Genomic DNA, 21,168 nt, shown 5'->3' with positions numbered 1-21,168 from the left:
CAAGGTCTCTTTGTTCACTCCCTAGGACCTTACCATTAAGTGTATACGTCCTGCTAAGATTTGATTAGATTAGATTAGATTGCTTACAGTGTGGAAACAGGCCCTTCGGCCCAACAAGTCCACACCGCCCCGCCGAAGTGCAACCCACCCATACCCCTACATTTACCCCTTACCTAACACTACGGCAATTTAGCATGGCCAATTCACCTGACCTGCACATCTTTGGACTGTGGGAGGAAACTGGAGCACCCGGAGGAAACCCATGCAGACACTGGGAGAATGTGGAAACTCCACACAGTCGCCTGAGGCAGGAATTGAACCTGAGTCTCTGGCGCTGTGAGGCAGCAGTGCTAACGATTGTGCCACTGTGCTTTCCCAAAATGCAGCACCTCGCATTTATCTGAATTAAACTCCATCTGCCACTTCTCAGACCACTGGCCCATCTGGTCCAGATCCTGTTGTAATCTGAGGTAACCCTCTTCACTGTCCACTACACCTCCAATTTTGGTATCATCTGCAAACCTACTAACTGTACCTCTTATGCTCGCATCCAAATCATTTATATAAATGAAACAAAGTAGAGGGCCCAGCACCGATCCTTGTGGCACTCCACTGGTCACAGGCCTCCAGTCTGAAAAATAACCCTCCACCACCACCCTGTCTTCTACATTTGAGCTACTTCTGTATCCAAATGGTTAGTTCTCCTTGTATTCCACGAGATCTAACCTTGCTAATTAGTCTCCCATGGGGAACCTTGTTGAAAGCCTTACTGAAGTCTATATAGATCACATCTACTGCTCTGCCCTCATCAATCTTCTTTGTTACTTCTTCAAAAAACTCAATCAAGTTTGTGAGACATGATCTCTCATGCACAAAGCCATGTTGATTATCCCGAATCAGTCCTTGCCTTTCCAAATACATGTTCATCTTTTCCCTCAGGATTCCCTCCAACAACTTGCCCACCACTGAGGTCAGGCTCACCAGTCTATAGTTCCCTGACTTGTCTTTACCGCCCTTCTTAAACAGTGGCACCACGTTGCCAACCTCCAGTCTTCTGGTACCTTACCTGTGATGATCAATGATACAAATATCTCAGCAAGAGGCCTAACAATCACTTCTCTAGCTTCCCACAGAGTCCTGGGGATTTATCCACCTTTAACCGTTTCAAGACATCCAGCACTTCCTCCTCTGTAATCTGGACATTTTGCAAGATGTCACCATCTATTGCCCTACAGTCTATATCTTCCATATCCTTTTCCACAGTAAATACTGATGCAAAATATTCATTTAGTATCTCCCCCATTTTCTGTGGCTCCACACAAAGGCCGCCTTGCTGATCTTTGAGGGGGCCTATTCTCTCCCTAGTTACCCTTTTGTCCTTAATATATTTGTAAAAACCCTTTGGATTCTCCTCAATTCTATTTGCCAAAGCTATCTCATGTCCCCGTTTTGCCCTCCTGATTTCCCTCTTAAGTATACTCCTACTTGCTTTATACTCTAAGGATTCACTCTATCTATCCTGTCTATACCTGACATATGCTTCCTTCTTTTTTTTAACCAAACCCTCAACTTCTTTAGTCATCCAGCATTCCCTATACCTAGCAGCCTTTCCTTTCACCCTGACAGGAATATACTTTCTCTGGATTGTTGTTATCTCATTTCTGAAGGCTTCCCATTTTCCAGCCATCCCTTTGCTTGCGAACATCTGCCTCCAATCAGCTTTCGAAAGTTCTTGCCTAATACCTTCAAGATTGGTCTTTCTCCAATTTAGAACTTCAACTTTTAGATCCGGTCCATCCTGTTCCATCACTATTTTAAAATGAATAGAATTATGGTCACTGGCCCCAAAGTGCTCCCCCACTGACACCTCAGTCACCTGCCCTGCCTTATTTCCCAAGAGTAGTTCAAGTTTTGCACCTTCTCTAGTAGATACATCCGGAGTTATTTTTTTTATTAAATCAGTCAATATTGAACCTTCTAACCGCTAATTTTATTCCCAATCTGATGTTAGTTCAGTTTGTTTTTGATCACACTCGAGCACTCTCCATTTCTCTCTGTGGGTCACTCTTGGTTTATCTCCATCATTCACAGCCTTGCCTGGGACTTCATAACTTTGCCCAAAGGTGTCTTTCTAAAAGATATACTTTTAACCAGCAGGCCATTACCTGACGTGTGGAAAGGGTTCTTGCTTTTAAGGTTGTAAGAAGGTGCAGACAGCAGCGAGTCCAGATTCACCAGCGAGGCAGCATTGGGGTCCAGGAATAATTCTGGAGTTCGATGAGGCCCATTTGTAGAATCCTTTAGAGAGTTCCCTATTTCAGACATATCGAAGACATCCGGACTACTGCTACCATTCTGCTTTGCGTCTAGAACTGTTTCACCCAGGAGGTCAGTGTTTGCTGCAGAATTAGAATTGGTGATTATTTTCTTTTGTGGCTTTCTTTACCTTGGAGCCTGGGCTCCTCAGCATATTCCTGTCGCTCTCACTGACACTGAAAACCAAGAAACGCTTGTCCTTTGGGATGGCTCACTGTAACATACTAGCTCATTGCCAACTAACTGGTTGATCATTCTTTGGGCAGAGTGTAGGTTGCTACAGTTGCAGGTTCTCAAAATCCTAAAAACAGATATATTATCTGTTGGGGCAGAATCTGAGAGAAATTGAGGATTGCAGATGCTGGAGATCAGAATCGAAAGCGTGGCATGGAAAAGCCCTTCCTGATGAAGGGCTCATACCCTAAACGTCGATTCTCCTGCTCCTCGGATGCATTTTGACCTGCTGTGCTTTTCCAGCGTCACACCTTTCAGGGTAGAGTCTAACACTAACATTTTTATTCTTTTTTTTAACAAGGTGGACTGACTTGTTTGTTTTCAATATCAGTCAAGTTCAGCTAATTTTGGTTTTGTTCTGTTGGACAGTATGTCAGAATAAATAACCTTTTTCTGGACAAGGATTGGGATCAGAAATCATTTATTGCCTTTGGCTCACAATTAAGCAGCACTTTGAATGTAAAATTCTCATCTTTGTTTTTAGATCCCTCCATGGTCACATCCCTCTCTGTCTTCTTCAGTGTAACCACTCCAACACTGGTGGATGTGCCTTCAGCTCCCTGGGTTTTGACTCTGGAATTCCCTCTCTAAACCTCTATGCCACCCTACCTTGCTCTCCTACTTTAAGATGTTCCTTGATGAAGCTTGTGGTCATGTCCTTAGTCATCCTTCTGAAGTACTTGCTACAGTTTAGTATATTGAAAGGCATCGTATAAAAATAAATTGTTGGTGACAATGCCTTAAGGTGTTTTAGCAAATAGTGGAATGATGGAGTCATGTGAGGTTGTGATAGTCGATTGATGAGTGGGAAGGGGCTGGGGGCAAGTGCAGACTGAAAATAAGAAGCCATCATTCTGCAGTCCAATCTGAATGTTACCTGCAGGAAGACTGGACACCACTGAAGGAGACTGAACCCAGGCACTCTCTGCAAATTGATCCAGCGCTGAGTCCCCTGAATTTGTAAATGGGTCAAATGTGGAGCCGTCTGTAACACGGATAAAAGAGTGAAGAGAGGACAATAAACATGGGAATTACCATCCCTCTCCTCAGATCAAGTTTTGCTCCCTTTTATTTCTCATCTAATTAAATATCCGGAAGATTTAAATCATTGTATTGTGTTGCAGGGACAAGAGACAAGGCCTAGCCACACCAACTCCATCTCTTTACCTGGTCACCCTCCAGATCCTGAACTGAGTGCCCAATCCCATTTCTGCTACATGGCTAAGACTTCCATCTTGTTCATAACGAACCACCTTCTCTCTGGTTCATGTAAGCATTTGAGTTTCTGAAGTGAATATTTTCAGCATGTAGCATAGCAATAACTGGGAGTAATTTTTGCATCTTTCGAATATTATCTTTTTCAGATACACAGTTGATGATCTCTTGCATCTAGTAATCTCTAGTCTGATATCTCTATACTCCATGCTGGTATAGCATCTTTCAAGTAAACCTTATTACAGCCAAAACCCTGCTGCTCATACCAAGTTCACCACTACCCCTTTGGTGTCATCAGACAGAGTCATAACTAGAAAAGGACAGGAAGATGGGGCAAGAGAAAAAAAAGAATGAGGGGGAAAATGAAACACGATCATGTTGAAATATATAAGATCCTGAAGAGACATAACTGGGTGGATGCTTGAGAGGATACTTTGCACTGTGGAAGTGACGAAAACCATGAAACAGTTTAAAAATAAGGTCACCTGTTCAAGATGAGTTTTTGTTCTCTGGGGTAATTAGTCTGTGGAATTCTCTTCCTCAGACAGCATTGGAAGCAAGGTCATTGAATATGTTTAAGACTGAGATGGATACATCATTGAGTCAAAGGTGATATGGATTAGGCAGAAAAGTACAGGCCACAATTGAATCGTGGTGCAGCCTCCAGGGGTCAAATGGTCTGGTCCTGCTCCTAATTCAGTTGGCTGTATCTGGTCTAGTAAGGCCTCAATTTTAAGACATTAATCCCAGCAGCAAATGCCTCTGTGACATTGCTTCATCCCTATCTCTGTAAATTTCACCATTCCTACAAATGAATTTATTAAAGAAAAAGTCTTTGTTTCAAATTTGAAAGTAAATACCCTGACAGGATCTCCAATACACTGCTGAAGAGGATGGTGTAAACTAATTCAATTTAGTTTTCTTGAGGGATTTGGATAAAGTCAACTGTCTTCCAGTATCCACAGCCATTCAAAGAGATTCAAGGGATATGGCAAGCAGCAGGCAACAGGGATAAACTGAAATTGCTCTTTGATGCTTGAGAAACTCAGCAGATTTGTCAAAATCGTTGGGCAAAGAAAAGTCATTAAAGTTTTAAATTCAATAGATTGCTTCGGAGCTAACTCAACCTTTTCTAAGGAAATGTGATGGGGAAGATAGAATCATAGAGATGTACAGCATGAAACAGACCCTTCGGTCCAACTCATCCATGCCAACCAGATATCCTAAATTAGCCAGCACTTGGCCCATATCTCTCTAAACCCTCTATTCATATACCCATCCAGATGTCTTTTAAATATTGTAATTGTACCAGTCTCCATCACTTCCCCTGGCAGCTCATACCATACACGCATCACCCTCTGTGTGAAAAAGTTGCCCCTTAGGTCTGTTTTGAATCTTGCTCCTCTCACCTTAAACCTCTGCCCTCTAGATTTAGACTCCCCCGCCAAGGGGAAAAGACCTTGGCTATTCACCCTATCCATGCCCCTCATGATTTTATAAACCTATTTCAGAGCACCATTCAGCCTCCAGCGAAAATAGCCCCAGCCTATTCAGCCTCTCCCTATAAGTCAAACCCTCCAACGCTGGCAAAATCCTTGTAAATCTTTTCTGAACCCTTTCAAGTTTCACAACATCCTTCCTATAGCATGGAGACCAGGATTAAACACAGTATTCCAAGAGTGGCCTAACTAATGTCCTGTACAGTACAAAATGATCTCCCAACTCCTATACTCAATACACTGGCCAATAAAGGCAAGCATACCAAATGCCTTCTTCACTTTCCTGTCTATCTAGGTCTCCACTTTCAAGGAACTATGAACCTGCATTCCAAGTTCTCTTTGTTCAGCAACACTTCCCAGGACTTTACCAGTAAGAGTATAAATCCTGCCCTAATTTGCCTTTCCAAAACAAGCACCTCACATTTATCTAAACTAAACTCCATCTGTTGTTCCTCGGTCCATTGGCCCATCTAATCATGGTCCCATTATAGTTTGAGGTAACCTCCTTTGCTGACATTACACCCCCAATTGTAGTGTCATCTGTAAATTTACTAACCATACTTCCTATGTTCACATCCAAATCATTTTTATAAATGATGAAAAGCAGTGGATCCAGAAATCCTCGTGGCAAACCACTGGTCACAGGCCTCCAGTCTGAAAGGCAACCCTCCACTACCACCGTCTGTTTTTTACCTTCAAGCCAGTTCTGTATCCAAATAGCTAGTTCTCCCTGTATTCTATGAGATCTAACCTTGCTAGCCAGTCTGCTTTAAGGAAGCTTGTTAAACGACTTATTGAAGTCCATACAGATCACATCCACTGCTCTGCCCTCATCAATCCTTCTTCAAAAAACTCAATCAATTTAGTGAGACACGATTTCCCATGCACAAAGCCATGTGAGAACCATAGAAATGATACAGCACAACACTTGGCTCCTCTCATCCATGCTGACTCAGAGATACCCTAATACCCTTTCTAATCTCATCTTCCTGAACCCAGCAGCTTACAGCACTTCAGGTGCAGGCCCACCCTTTTAAAATTAATTTTGGGTCTCTCCTTCCACCACAAACTAAGGCAGCGAATTCCAGACATCCATCACCCTTCTGCATATGAAAGATTTTCGTTGTAGCATTTCAAGCACCTATTATCGATCATGTGAAAATGTTTCCAAATTTCATTTAGATGGTCCAGTTTAAAAAAGAATATTCTTCTCCCCAGCTCTGATCATGCTCCAACCAAGAAAAATTAACTCCCTCTATCTAATCCCTTTATTGTTTTAAACAACTTGATTATAACATCCCCCAACTTTCTAAACCAAGAGAATAAAAGCTTAGGCTATATGTTCTGGTCTCATACTTTAATCTTTCAGCCCTGACATCACTCTTGTGAATCTGCGCATCCTTCCTGAGTTGTGATACCAGAACTGAGCATGATTACTGTCAGTGACACAGATGATGTCAGTGAGTTGGAATCGGGGGAATAATGAGTGGGGAATCGAGGAGAAGGGATCTCCATTTAATTTTCCACAAATAGGCACTCCAGCAACATGGGGAGTTGATGCTGCAGTGGTAATGTCATGGGACTAGTAATCTAAAACCTCAGGTTAATGTTTTATGGACATGGGATTGAATCCCACCATGGCAGATGGTGAAATTTGAATTCAATAAAATCTGGAACTAAAAGCTGCTCCTGTGGTGGCCATGTCCATTGACGATTGTATCATAGAATGGAAACAGACCCTTCGGCCCAACAAGTCCATACCACCCAGACTCATTCCCTACCCTATTATTCTATATTTATCCCTGACTAATGCACCTAACCTACACATTCCTGAACACTAGGGGCAATTTAGCATGGCCAATTCACCTGACCTACACATCTTTGGACTGCAGAAGTAAACCAAATCACCTGGAAGAAACCCACGCTGACACGATGACAATGTGCAAACTCCACACAGACAGTTGCCCGAGGCTAGAATCAAACCAGGTGCTTAGCGCTGTGAGGCAGCAGTGCTAACCACTGATTAAAACCCATCTGGTTCACCAGTGTCCTTCAGCGAGTATATCTGCTGTCCTTTCCTGTTCTGCTCTATGACTCCAGACTGACAGCAGTGTGGTTAACTCTTAACTTCTCCCTGAAACGGCCTACAAGGGTAATAAATAATTCATATCCTGTACAAGAAAGAAATACGGAAAATGGCAGAGAAGCATCCTGTCCAATCCTGGAGTCTCTTCACCTCTCAAGAGCGGACTTGGCATTAACCCTTGATCTATTGGGATAGCAAGATACAAGTCAAAGCATGAAATGTTTTTTTCTGTAACACTGCTTTCATCTGTGAGGGAGCTTATGAGCTGGAGGAGCTTTATCTTTTTGTTGAAAAGGATTAGTAGAACAGAAATTGTCTCTAACCAGGTAAATGGGAAGCAAAGAAAATTGCAGATGCTGGAATCCAAGGTAGACAAGCAGGAGGCTGGAAGAACACAGCAAACCAGGCAGAGTCAGGAGGTGGAGGAGTCAAAGTTTTGGGTGTAACCCTTCTTCAGGACCGACCTCTGAAGCAGAAATAAATCTGAAACGTTGACTTCTGCACCTCCTGATGCTGTCTGGCTTGCTGTGTTCTGCCAGCCTCCTGCCTGTCTACCTCCCATTTACCTGGTGTCGTGATACCTGGTAGAGCACTGGAGGTACTGATGGTTGACACTGTTGCCCATGGATCTACACTGGATTGGTGAGTAGCAGCTGGGCCAGAAGGCTGGGCCCACGGATCTGTATCCCATACCTGCGGAGAGGCAGAATCGGTGTCTAAAGATGGCCAAGAATTTGCAGCATTCGGGATGGATGCTTTGGCACCTGAAGGAAATCACAAAATATGTCAGCATTCTATACCGTCATAACAAATGGTGCATTTGAGACAGGATTCCTACCAGGAAGCTAACCTCTTGCTCAGTGCAGCAGTGAGTGCACCCCTCCCTCTTCCCAGAACTCAGTCCTCCTCTTCCTAACACACTGGTCACACATTTCCCCCTCATCTCAGCCCCACATCAGTCAGACAGAATGGATATTGAAGGCCAATTGATCTGTTGTTGGTCTCAATGGGGCGATGCAATAAAACCACCTCTTGTCCCCCAAAAGTGTAAGTATTGAAGGGCCTGTGTTAGCTAATAGTTAGAGGCAGGTCCAGATTTGTGATCACACTCACAGCAAGCCTCTCTTCTAAAGAATGTCAACTGCATGTGCAGAGACTGCAACCAGACTGAAACAGCAAGAACAATGTCCAAAAATAAGCCAAGCAACGTTCAGAATGCACTGAGTGGGTGATAGTCACAGAATCCAAATTCTCAGAGTAAACTTAATTTGCAGCAGTGCGGCTTCCTGCCATACCCAATCACCCCTGCTCTCCACAGACATTATCATGTCCAGATCAGTAGGAGGTGCTGTCCTGGAGCTCACTGTCCTATGAAATACAACTTGGTGCCAGTTCCCCCTCTGTTCAAGATGAACAGGAGAAGCACAGATCACCCCCTCCCCTCCCCCACCCTCCCCTGCCCTGCCCTGGCTCTGCATCCAACAATCTGAAGTGGGAGGGTCTACATTTTAATCTTTTTGGATGACAATAGGAACTCTGCCTTCAGGATATCCTAAAGCTAAAGAAACACTGATCAGAAGAACACTGATCAGAAGAACACTGATCAGAAGAATTATCTTATTCTTGAGTATTGTTGAAAAAGACACATTTTGTTGTAACTTTTCATTTTTCACTTGTCTGGCCAATTTGCAAGAAGTATCAGTATAAAGGAAATATATGAGAGGAGAGCACCGATTGACTGACCAGTGGATTCTGATTGGTAGAGGTGTCACCATGGGCAATGCACCAGTTAATAATGCCTCTCAGTGAATTGTCAAGCTTAGCTTAAATTTTATATTTTCTCATCTCTGTGACAGCAAGAACATTTTTTGGCTTCACAACAGCCTCCTGTTAGTGGCAAACACCATTAGTGCTCTCATACACAGAGGCAACATGAAACAACTGACTTCAGCTACTGGTTAAATCTTTGAGATACCTCACCCATTTATGGTAATCTAAGGTAGACGGGGCATGTTTCAGGACTATAGGTGACAGTCTTAAGGCCCAATCTTTGAGTGATATACAGTGAGGAATGATCTGTTCATTGTAGCCAACACCCGACAGAATGTCTTTGAAGTGCCCTATTTCAAAGTCAAGCTTGCACAGTGAACAAATAGCTCAGGTCCTAAATATGAGGTTTCGGATAAGGCCAACATTATAGCGCATGGAACTGTAGGGATCTAAATGTGATAATTGACCAGTGAAGGTCGCTTTGAGTTGGGCAGGACATTGAAAAAAGGGAGTTTGTTTGATTGTTACATTTCAAACATGAATTTGAGTCCATTAAGACATGTAAGGACACACTGGGAAGGTTTTATGTCTCAGCTAAATGATTAACAGGTATTAGGCAGTTTGCCAGATTCTGGCACCTCTGAGGCTGAGGAGGGTGGAGTATCAATTGGTCGCTCAATGTTTAAGGGCTAGGAGGAATTTTGCTCTCTTTGAGTGGCTGCTGGCACCCATGTCTGACAGGATTGACTGCTGGAGGGTGATTACTGGGCCAGATTCTCTCTCTGCTCAGAGATTCTTCCATGCTCCTATTGCATGGATTCTGGAGGAGGACAACAGACATTTCCATAGTGATGCTTTCCATGATCCAGGATTCTGGACATTCTCTGCCTTCCCATGGGAAACAGGGACACAGGAGAGTTACTGACACATCAGGTTAACTGAGATACAGCACGCACAAACTAATGCTACAGATGTGGCTGTCATTGGGATTTCCTGCAACGGCTTGCTTGTGGAGTGGGAGGGTGTTTCAGTTTGTTGATACTGACAGTGAGGGTGTCAGCAGCTGAGGGTTGAGACTCCTTATTAATGTTCATACAATTAACCCCATACCACAAAGTTCAAGTGATGACTCACAATTAAAGCTTGTGATTGCAAAGCCTTACCCAGGGTATCCCAGAGATCAAGACAGGCTGCAGAGGGAGGCGAGGTCACATTGCTACTTCCCCATGGATGACTTTGGGTGGAGCTGTCCCATGGGTCAGTCCTGGTTTCGGTTGCAGTCACTGGCCCCCCAAAGATATCAGCCAGCTCCAGCAGCGAGGACTAGACAGTGGATCAAACACACAGTGTGAGACAAGTGGATAACTTTGGCCAATTCAAAAAATTCCCTCCTTCCAACATCTCCCTTCCTCTTCTGGAAGCAGTTGATTAGACTCTGGTTCCATTCAGTTGAGGTAGGCTGACCAGATTTCAGCCGTTCGTGTGTGCCCCAGGTCATTTGGCCATTGAGACTCCCAGTAACTGGACAGCAATATGATGCAGGAACCCTGGTTGAATTTCTAATCTGGGGACATTGGAGTTAACTGCAGCACCTTAGGGTTGTGATGCTGCCAGTGTAGAGTTGCTTGGTGTCTCCCGGTACTGTTATGCATACACATTGGCTGATGTAGAGGAGGATGCCTGCAGCCTCTATAAGTATCACTCACGAAATGTTACAACCTCAGGGTGAAGAGGAAGGAAAGGGTGAGGTTCAGTGGCCGAGGGTAGGTTAAGAGACACCCTGTGGCTATTGGTATATCATTGATACATTACAGATTAGCACGAGCTCACGTATACACAGTGCCAGGCTATCCTAAAGTGCTTCACAGCCACAGTTACTTGTAAAGTGTAGCCACTGTAGTTACTTAAAGAAACACACTAAATCACAATCATCAATGAATTTAGTGACCTGATCATTTGATTTTGTGATGGGGATCAAGGGATAAATACAGCAAACTTTTTATTAACCAGCACCTAATGGACCAGGAGAGTGGCAGTTGATCAAATGTTCTGGATAATCAAGAGGTCCATGTAATCAATGTAAAAAAACACACTAAGTAATAGAAACTTATACTTTATTTATGGCATAAATTACTTAAACAATAATGCAACATTGCCTTCATTAAAACTTAACCGGCAGAGAACCTTCTTATTTGCACCTTCAGCTGACTACTCAGATATTGCGGAGATGTCTGAGTTACATCTAATACAGTAACCTTCTGGTATTTGAGGTATATAATTTTTGCTGGTTTAACAAGAGTGCCAGTTAATAAGGTGCTGATTAAAACAAAGTTTGCTGTATTAGCCAGGACACCTGGGGCTTTCAGTGTCAGACTGAACCATACACTCAAATCTGAGCAGTGGGATTCAATCCTGGTGATTTTAAGGTGAGTGTTTTGCTAACAGAGCCCTGGCTGACAGCTGCATTGTTCTCAGGGAGGCTGGCCACAGTTTGGCAGAGGAAGAGTTGGATATACCTCATTTCTACCCTCGGCTATTTCACTCTCTTTGCGACTTTGTTCCAATGCTCGCTGAAGATTTTCATCTTCTTCCTCATCATCCTCGTCAAGGGATGACCTCACTCTTAGTTCCTACAAAATAAGAGACAAAAATCTCCACAGGTTAAGTAACACTTGTAAAAAAGTACTGAAAGAAGCAGCTAGAGAAATAGTCCCATTTTCCCAACAGATTCTATCATAAACACTTGGCATGGATCAAGCTGATACCTTTATGATGTTACAGGATGAATTACCTTCATTACAACAAGCATCTCACCTTCTTACAACTGTTTTGCTACACCCATTCAAAATGGTTGAGATGGCAGCTCTAACCCTTTATATAATAACTTTAGTGAGACCACTCTGTGGCACTGTTTCTGACAGAGGTGAAAATTTTGAGTGGGTCATCTGGTTCAAAGTTCAGCCAGTTGCCGCAGAACCCTACAGCGTTATCGATGTTCTTAAGCGGATCTGCCAAGAAACCCAAATGTAGAGATTCACAACGACACTTGGCATCATCAGGTACCAAACCAGATGACACTGACTCTGCCACCACTGAGTCACTGGCTCAAAATACCTCACATTCTGTCCATGGATTGCCAACTCTGGGTTGATGTATGATGCCCCAGTTACTTCACTGTTCAAGTTCGAGTCCAGTCTTTATCCAGCTTGATGACCCAGGTGGAACTAAGATATGATTTAGAATAAGAATAAATTGAAAGAAAATGCTAAATAAATTGGCATCACTTAAATGAACAGATTGCCAGATGGGTTTTGCTCTCAGATGCTGAGGGCAGGTTGGGTGGAGATACTGGAAAATTTGACTTTAATTTTTCAATCCTTGTTGGACTCAAAGTGACATCAGAGAACCAAAGATCACAAATGTCCCACCTCATTCAAAACCGCATAAACTGGTAAGTATGGATCAGTCTAATGTGAATACTGGAAAAATTACTAGAGATCATCGTCAAGTTCAAAATGAATTTGCACTTTATTCAGGTTTCTAAAGGATGGTCAGCATAGTTATAAAAGATAAATCATCTCTGAATAACCCGACTGAGTTCTTTGATGAGGTAACAGAGTGGGGTGATGAAGATAATGCAATAGATGTTGTGTACATGCACTTTAAAAGAACACGTAATGAAATATCACATAACAGACTTAGTTAGGAAATAGAAGAAGATGGAATTAAAGGAACAATGGTAATCTCAGTGTGAAATTGACTAAGGTGAAGGACATAGAGAGTAGTAATGAACAAAATATACTCTGACAGGAGAATAATGTGCAGGTTATGAGGATGGTATGGAGGAGTTACATGAATTGCTCCTTAGGAGAGGTGAACGTGATGGGTTCTTCTGTGCTGTAATGGTTCTCCAATTCGGAGAGGATGATGCTATCAGTTCCCTCACTATTATTTGATATAAATGGCATGAACTTGGGTACAGAGAGCACAATTTCCAAATCTGAGGACTACATAAAACTTGCTAATGTAGTAAAAGTGACAAATGCACATACGGTGACAAACTAGGCAAATACACAACAGATAAAATTTAATGCGGATAATTGATACATTTTTAGGCATACTAACACAGAGAGGCAGTATGATTTAAATGATACCAATTTGAGAGAGGGATGCATGAGCAGAGTGGTCTAGAGGTGCCTATTCACAAATCTTTAAAAATAGAAGTGTGTTTTGATAAAAAAAAAGAGAAATAACAGCCCTTGAGCCTACTCACTGCATTGGGGTGTTCATTATCTCAGGGGCCATCACTGGGGCCACGGAGCACAGCTGAACTTTGATCTCAGCTCCAGTTTGCTGCACTGCTCCCACTTGTCTCATCCCCTCAGTGTCCCCTCAGTGACACCAATCTGTCAATGTGTCCTAGCCTGTCAAAACCTCTAATGCTATACTTACCAGTGTGTCCTTCTAAACTCCAATCCTTCCTTATACAACAGCTCTCTTGTCCCAGAGTCTTTTACCCAATCTTAGTCAAAGATATCAATCTGTAGGTGAGGATCTCACCTTCTTAACCAATACCTCAACTAGACTATATCACTTTGCAGCTTTATTATTCTGCCGAGCTCACTTTTCTCCCTTAATTGTTTATCATCAATAAACTTGACACTTATCCCCTTTATGAGGACATAATGCACAATCATTAATCAAGATTGGAAATAGCCAAGGCTCAAATCTATTAGTTACAACTTATCTTGTTTATTCCCCCTTGATATTTTCTGACAATTAAACAATCCTCAAGCTGTTGTTATATACACCCAGTGCATGATCCCTAATCTTGTGTGAAGCTCTTTCATGTAGCATCTTATCAAACATCTTCCAAAAATCCCAATAGGCTGAATTTAGTGTTTCTCTCCTTCCCTACTCTGCTTGCTCCATTTAAAAAAAAATAAATTTGCTGAACATCCCCTTTCCATAAAACCATGCAGACTTTGTGTAATCATGTTTTGTTTTTCGAGGTTACTGTTACTGCTTCCTTAATAATAGATTTCAGTATTTTCCCTTCTGATATCAGGGTAATTGGCCTTTTTTGGTTTTTTGGTTTTAGTCCCATTAATTTCCCCAGTATTAGAAGGACATGGCATTAGTATTGGTTCTTTATGAATTTTAATTACTTTAAGTTCCTCACTCTCATTAGTCTCAGTTCCCCTGTAATTCCAATGAGTCTGTGACCCTTCTCTCCAGAGGTAGGGTCATTTTGTGGTTTAAGACATAAGTAAACAGAGTTTAGAATAACAAGGGAGTCAAAGGAAAATGGATTCGAGGCTACATTCCGACCAGCTATGACCACATTGAATGGTTGAGGAGTGCGCTTAAGAGACGAAATACTTTCTGCCCAATCCTAAATTATATATTTGTGTGTCCTCTATTATTAAGGCAGTTTCACAAAAGTTTGCAATTCCAATCTCTTTGTAGAAGCTGTTAAAATGTTTCTTTATATCTTGCTAGGTTTAGCTCATACTCTGTTTACTTCCCCTTTGTTAATTTTTTGGTCACCCTTTGTTTATTTCTAAAGTCTGCCGAACATCAGGTTGCTCAAGCTTTTCAAAGCCAAACTGTACACCTCTTGTTTTAATCTAATACCACGCGGAAATTCACTGGTTAGCTGATGGTTCTTTAACCATTGAAGGCATTTTTTATTCATTGAGAGTAATGAATCTTTTCTTGGCATGCTTGCTGTTTCTTATCTTTCATCATAAATTAATCTTGTTTCCCAATTTGAGCCAATTCATCCTTATACCTTCGCAATTGGCCTTGCTTAAATGAAAGACTCACTTCAGCTTTACTGGTTACTATATTATTCTCAAACTCAATATGAAATTCTTTCATATCATCCTTGCCCAGAGGATCTTGTACAATTATTTGTTATAAAGTTAAAAGTTTCGTTACACAACAGAACCAAAATAACCTGTTCCCTGGCTGTTTCCTCAATGTACTGTTCTCAAAAACTGTCCTGAATACACTCCATGAACTTATCCTTCAAAGAATATTTGATTTGTCTGTTCACATCCACTCACAACCACTGCATTACCCCTGTTATATTACCCTGTTACCATGCAGCCCAATCTTGCTGATTATGTTCTGTTGATAAGGCAATTAAGAAAGCATATGGGGATCATTGTGTTATTAGAGATGGGTTGGAAAGAAGGTTTGTAAAGAGATGGGAGGGAGATAGTACAAGCCCAGAATTCAGCGTAATACTCCGGGGAGACTTATCCAATGGTTTATAAAAGTTCATGATAATTTTCTTGCTTTTGTACTCTATGCCTCTATTAAAGCCAAGAATTACATTAACTTTTGAATAGATTCCTCAATTATCCTGAAAGCATTAAAGACTTACATATATAGATTTTTTGCAACCCCACCACCTTTTCTGTTTCTATACCCCTTTAAAACTGGGCCATTTCATTAAGATTGTCCTCCTCATTGCCCCTACCAAAATACACCACGGTACAGTTTTACCATAAATTTCATGTGATGCCCATTTCTTTAGCTTGGCTACATCTTTGTGAGTGTGTTGCTCTCCACCTCACTGTTTACATCATATAGGTGATGATTCTGTAAAGCTGTGACATTCAGCAACACTGAAAGGGAAACAAAATGCCCCAGGATTACAAAACAGCCCAATCAGGAGCAGACTTTAGGGGATCCCAGATTAATGGGCAGCTTTTCTCACTTTGGAGGTGGACTAAATATTTCCAGAATTTTCTGAAACAATATCAGAAAATGGCAAAAGCACTTAGCAGGTCCATCAACATCTGGTGGAGAAGAAAAGAGTCCATTTCAGATTGATGACCTTTTATTGGAGCAGTTCTGATGACACCTCATCAACTTGAAACATTAACTTTCCATGGCCTGACCTGCTGAGTATTTTCAGCGTTTTCTGTTTCTATTTCAGATTTCCAGCCTCGATAGGCTATACCTTCCATTAATGGCTGTTACATAATTTACATATTATGTAACATAATTCCATGAGCCAAATATACAACTAGAGTCATAGAGATGTATAGCATGGAAACAGACCCATTCGGTCCAACTTATCCATGCCAACCTCATATCGTCCCACTTGCCAGCACCTGGCCCATATCCCTCCAATCCATATCCATTCCTATTCATATACCCATCCCGGTGCCTTTAAATTTTGTAATTGTACCAGCTTCCAGCACCTCCTCTGGCAGCTTATTCCCTACACGTACCACCCTCTGCGTGAAAAAGTTGCCCCTTAGGTTCCTTTTATATCTTTCCCCTCTCACCCTGAAACTATGCCCTCTAGTTCTGGACTCCCCCACCCCAGGGAAAAGACTTTGTCTATTTATCCTCTCCATGCCCTTCATGATTTTAAAAACCTCTGTAAGGTCACCCCTCAACCTCTGACGCTCAGGGAAAACAGTCCCAGCCTAATCCTCCAACCCTAGCAATACCCTTGTAAATCTTTTCTGAACCCTTTCAAGTTTCACAAACATCCTTCCAATAGGAAGGAGACCAGAATTGCACACAATATTCTAAAAGTGGCCTAAAAGTGGTTCTGTACAGCTGTAACATGACCTGCCATATCCTGTACTCAATACTCTGACTAATAAAGGAAAGCATACCAAACACCTTCTTCACTAACCTATCTACCTGCGATTCTACTTTCAAGGAGCTATGAACCTGCACTCCAAGGTCACTTTGTTCAGCAACACTCCCCAGGACCTTACCATTAAGTGTGTAAGTCCTGCTAAGATTTGCTCTCCCAAAATGCAACACCTCACATTTATCTGAATTAAACTCCAACTGCCACTTCTCAGCCCATTGGCCCATCTGATCAAGATCTTGTTGTACTCCAAGGTAACCTTCTTTGTTGTCCACTACGCCTCCAATCTTGGTGTCATCTGCAAACTTACTAACTATACCTCCTATGTTCACATCCAAATCATTTATGTAAATGACAAAAAGTTGAGGACCCAGCACCGATCTTGTGGTACTCCACTGGTCACAGGCCTCCAGTCTGAAAAACAACTCTCCATCATCCTCTATCTTCTACCTTTGAGCCAGTTCTGTATGCAAATGGCTAGTTTTCCTTGTATTCCGTGATATCTAACCTTGCTAACCAATCTCCCATGGGGAACCTTGTTGAACGCCTTAGTGAAGTCCAAATAGATCACATCCACTGCTCTGCCCTCAACAATCTTCTTTGTTACTTCTTCAAAAAACTCAATCAAGTTTGTGAGACATGATTTCCCACACATGTTGACTATTCCTAATCAGGAGGCTTTTGCCCGAAACGTTGATTTCGAAGCTCCTTGGATGCTGCCTGAACTGCTGTGCTCTTCCAGCACCACTAATCCAGAATCTGGTTTCCAACATCTGCAGTCATTGTTTTTACCTCTTTTATTCCTAATCAGTCCTTGCCTTTCCAAATACATAGAACATAGAACATTACAGCGCATTACAGGCCCTTCGGCCCTCGATGTTGCACCGACCTGTCATACCAATCTGAAGCCCATCCCACCTACACTATTCCATGTACGTCCATATGCCTGTCCAATGACGACTTAAATGTACTAAAACTTGGCGAATCTACTACCGTTGCAGGCAAAACATTCCATACCCTTACTATTTTCTGAGTAAAGAAACTACCTCTGACATCTGTCTTATACCTATTTCCCCTCACTTTAAAGTTGTGTCCCCTCGTGTTTGCCATCTCCATACTTGGAAAAAGGCTGTCCCTGTCCACCCTATCTAACCCTCTGATTATCTTATATGTCTCTATTAAGTCACCTCTCAACCTTCTTCTCTCTAACGAGAATAGCCTCAAGGCCCTCAGCCTTTCCTCATAAGACATTCCTTCCATACCAGGCAACATCCTAGTAAATCTCCTCTGAACCCTTTCCAAAGCTTCCACAGCCTTCTTATAATGCGGTGACCAGAACTGTACACAATACTCCAAGTGTGGCAGTATCAGAGCTTTATACAGCTGCAGCATAACCTCCTGGTTTCGGAACTCAATCCCTCTATTTATGGGCGGCACGGTGGCACAGTGGTTAGCACTGCTGCCTCACAGCGCCTGAGACCCGGGTTCAATTCCCGCCTCAGGCGACTGACTGTGTGGAGTTTGCACGTTCTCCCCGTGTCTGCGTGGGTTTCCTCTGGGTGCTCCGGTTTCCTCCCACAGTCCAAAGATGTGCAGGCGAGGTGAATTGGCCACGCTAAATTGCCCATAGTGTTAGGTAAGGGGTAAATGTAGATGTAGATGTAGATGTAGGGGTATGGGTGGGTTACGCTTCGGCGGGGCGGTGTGGACTTGTTGGGCCGAAGGGCCTGTTTCCACTCTGTAAGTAATCTAATCTAATCTAATCTAATCTATTAATAAAGGCCAAAACACTGTATGCCTTCTTAACAACCCTGCCAATCTGGGGGCAACTTTCAGGGATCTGTGTGCATGGACACCGAGATCTCTCTGCTCATCTGCACTCCCAAGAATCTTACCATTAGCCCAGTACTTTGCATTCCGATTACTTCGTCCAAAGTGTATCACCTCACACTTGTCCACATTAAACTCCATTTGCCACTTCTCAGCCCAGCTCTGTATCCTATCTATGTCTCTCTGCAACCTACTACATCCTTCGTCACTATCCACAACTTTAGTGTCGTCTGCAAATTTACTAACCCACCTGTCTAAGCCCTCATCCAGGTCATTTATAAAAATGATGAACAGCAGTGGACCCAACACCAACCCTTGCGATACGCTGCTAGTAACTGGACACCAAGATGAACATGTTCCATCAACTACAACCCTCAGTTTTCTTTCAGCAAGCCAGTTACTGATCCAAACTGCTATGTCTCCCACAATCCCATTCCTCCGCATTCTGTATAATAGCCTACTGTGGGGAACCTTATCGAACGTCTTGCTGAAATCCATATACACCACATCAACTGGTTTACTCTCATCTACCCGTTTGGTCACTTTGTCAAAAAACTCAATAAGATTCATTAGGCATGACCTACCCTTCACAAAACCTGCTGACTGTCCCTGATCAGATTATTCTTTTCTAGATGGTTATAAATCCTATCTCTTATAACCTTTTCCAATGCTTTAACACCAACTGAAGTGAGACTCACTGGTCTGTAATTACCAGGGTTGTCTCTACTACTCTTTTTGAACAAGGGAACCACATTTGCTATCCTCCAGTCCTCAGGCACTATTCCTGTAGACAATGATGTTTTGAAGATCAATGCCAAAGGCTCAGCAATCTCTTCCCTGGCTTCCCAGAGGATCCTAGGATAGATCCATCCGGCCCAGGGGACTTGTCTATTTTCACATTCTGCAGTATTTCTAATACCTCTTCCTTGTGAACCTCAATCTCTTCTAGTCTAGATGCAAGTATCTCCGTATCTTCCTCGCCATTTTCATTTTCTATAGTGAACACTGTTGAAAAATATTTATTTAGTGCTTCCCCTATCTCCTCTGACTCCACACACAACTTCCCACTATTATCCTTGATTGGCCCTAATTTGACTCTCATCATTCTTTTATTCCTGACATACCTATGGAAAGCCTTAGGGTTAACCCTGATCCTATCCACCAACAACTTCTCATGTCTCCTCCTGGCTCTTCTGAGCTCTCTTTTTAGGTATTTCCTGACTTCCTTGTAACCCTCAAGCACCCTGAGTTTTCACATTTTGTCCTAACATAAGCCTTCTTCTTCTTCTTGACCGGGGATTCCACTTCCTTAGTAAACCATCTTCCTCCCTGCCTGACAGGTACATACTTATCTAGGACACACAGGAGCTTTTCCTTGAATAATCTCCACATTTTTAATGTGCTCATCCCCTGCAGTTTCCTTCCCCATTCTACACTTCCTAAATCTTTCTTAATTGCATCGTAATTTCCCTTCCCCCAGCTGTAACTCTTGCTCAGTGGAGTACGCCTATTCCTTTCCATCACTAAAGTAAACCTGACAGAATTGTGATCGCTGTCTCCAAAGTGCTCACCTACTTCCAAGTCTAACACCTGGCCAGGCTCGTTACCCAGTACTAAATCTAAAGTGGCTTCGCCCCTTGTTGGCCTTTCTACATACTGTGTCAGGAAGCCCTCCTGCCCACACTGGACAAAAACTAACCCATCTATAGTACTCATACTGCAGTGATCCCAGTCAATATTTGGATAGTTGAAGTCCTCCTGTCTCTCTCACTCCTATAAAGAATCATGTTTGCTATCCTTTCCTCTACATCTCTGGGACTATTCGGAGGCCTATAGAAAACTCCCAGCACGGTGACTTCTCCTTTCCTGTTTCTAACCTCAGCCCATACTACCTCAGTTAACGAGTCCCCAAACATCCTTTCTACAATTGTAATATTGTCCCTGATCAACAATGCCACATCACCCCCTCTTTTACCATCTTTTCTGTTCTTACTGAAATATCTGAATCCTGGAACCTGCAACAGCTCTATCCCTGCTCTATCCATGTCTCCGTAATGGCCACAACATCAAAGTCCCAGGCTCCAATTCATGCTGCCAGTTCACCCACTTTATTTCGGCTGCTCCTTACGTTGAAGTACACACACTTCAAACCAGGTTCTCGCTTGCCAGTGTCAGATACTTGACTTTGGAACTCCCTACTCTCATCCTGTTCTGTACCTGTCCTACAATTTTGGTTCCCATCCCCCTGCTGTATTAGTTTAAATTCACCTTAATAGCTTTAGCGAATTTCCCACCCAGGATATTGGTACCCCTCTGGTTTAGATGAAGATCATCCTGCTTGCAGAGGTCCCAACTACCCCAGAAAGAGTGCCAATTATCCAAAAATCCGAAACCCTCCCTCCTGCACCATCCCTGTAGCCATGTGTTCAACTCCCTTCTCTCCCTATTCCTCACCTCACTAGCACGTGGCACGGGCAGCAAAACAGAGAAAACAACTCTGTTTGTCCGAGCTCTATGCTTCCATCCTAGCTCCCTGAATTTCTGCCTCAAGTCCCCATCTCTCTTCCGACCTATGTCGTTGGTGCCAATGT

General features: G+C 42.7%; 1 protein-coding gene across 8 annotated transcripts in view; it reads right to left on the bottom strand.

The window, feature by feature from the left end:
* The window catches only part of LOC140463911 (epsin-2-like), a 147,566-nt gene that overhangs the window by 10,206 nt on the left and 116,192 nt on the right, over window positions 1-21,168 (bottom strand). For 7 of the 8 annotated variants that reach the window (XM_072558385.1, XM_072558386.1, XM_072558390.1 and 4 more), the window contains 5 exons: window positions 11,637-11,750; window positions 10,284-10,443; window positions 7,917-8,114; window positions 3,428-3,535; window positions 2,166-2,399 (listed from right to left, as the gene is read on the bottom strand). In XM_072558385.1, the coding sequence (XP_072414486.1) occupies window positions 2,166-2,399; window positions 3,428-3,535; window positions 7,917-8,114; window positions 10,284-10,443; window positions 11,637-11,750 (814 nt within the window). The remainder of the gene's footprint in view (window positions 1-2,165; window positions 2,400-3,427; window positions 3,536-7,916; window positions 8,115-10,283; window positions 10,444-11,636; window positions 11,751-21,168) is intronic. The other variant, XM_072558383.1, reaches the window with a different exon arrangement.

The sequence above is a fragment of the Chiloscyllium punctatum genome, chromosome 39 (assembly GCF_047496795.1).
Source record: "Chiloscyllium punctatum isolate Juve2018m chromosome 39, sChiPun1.3, whole genome shotgun sequence".
Lineage (NCBI taxonomy): Eukaryota > Metazoa > Chordata > Chondrichthyes > Orectolobiformes > Hemiscylliidae > Chiloscyllium > Chiloscyllium punctatum.
This window is presented reverse-complemented; position numbering and strand designations above follow the sequence as displayed.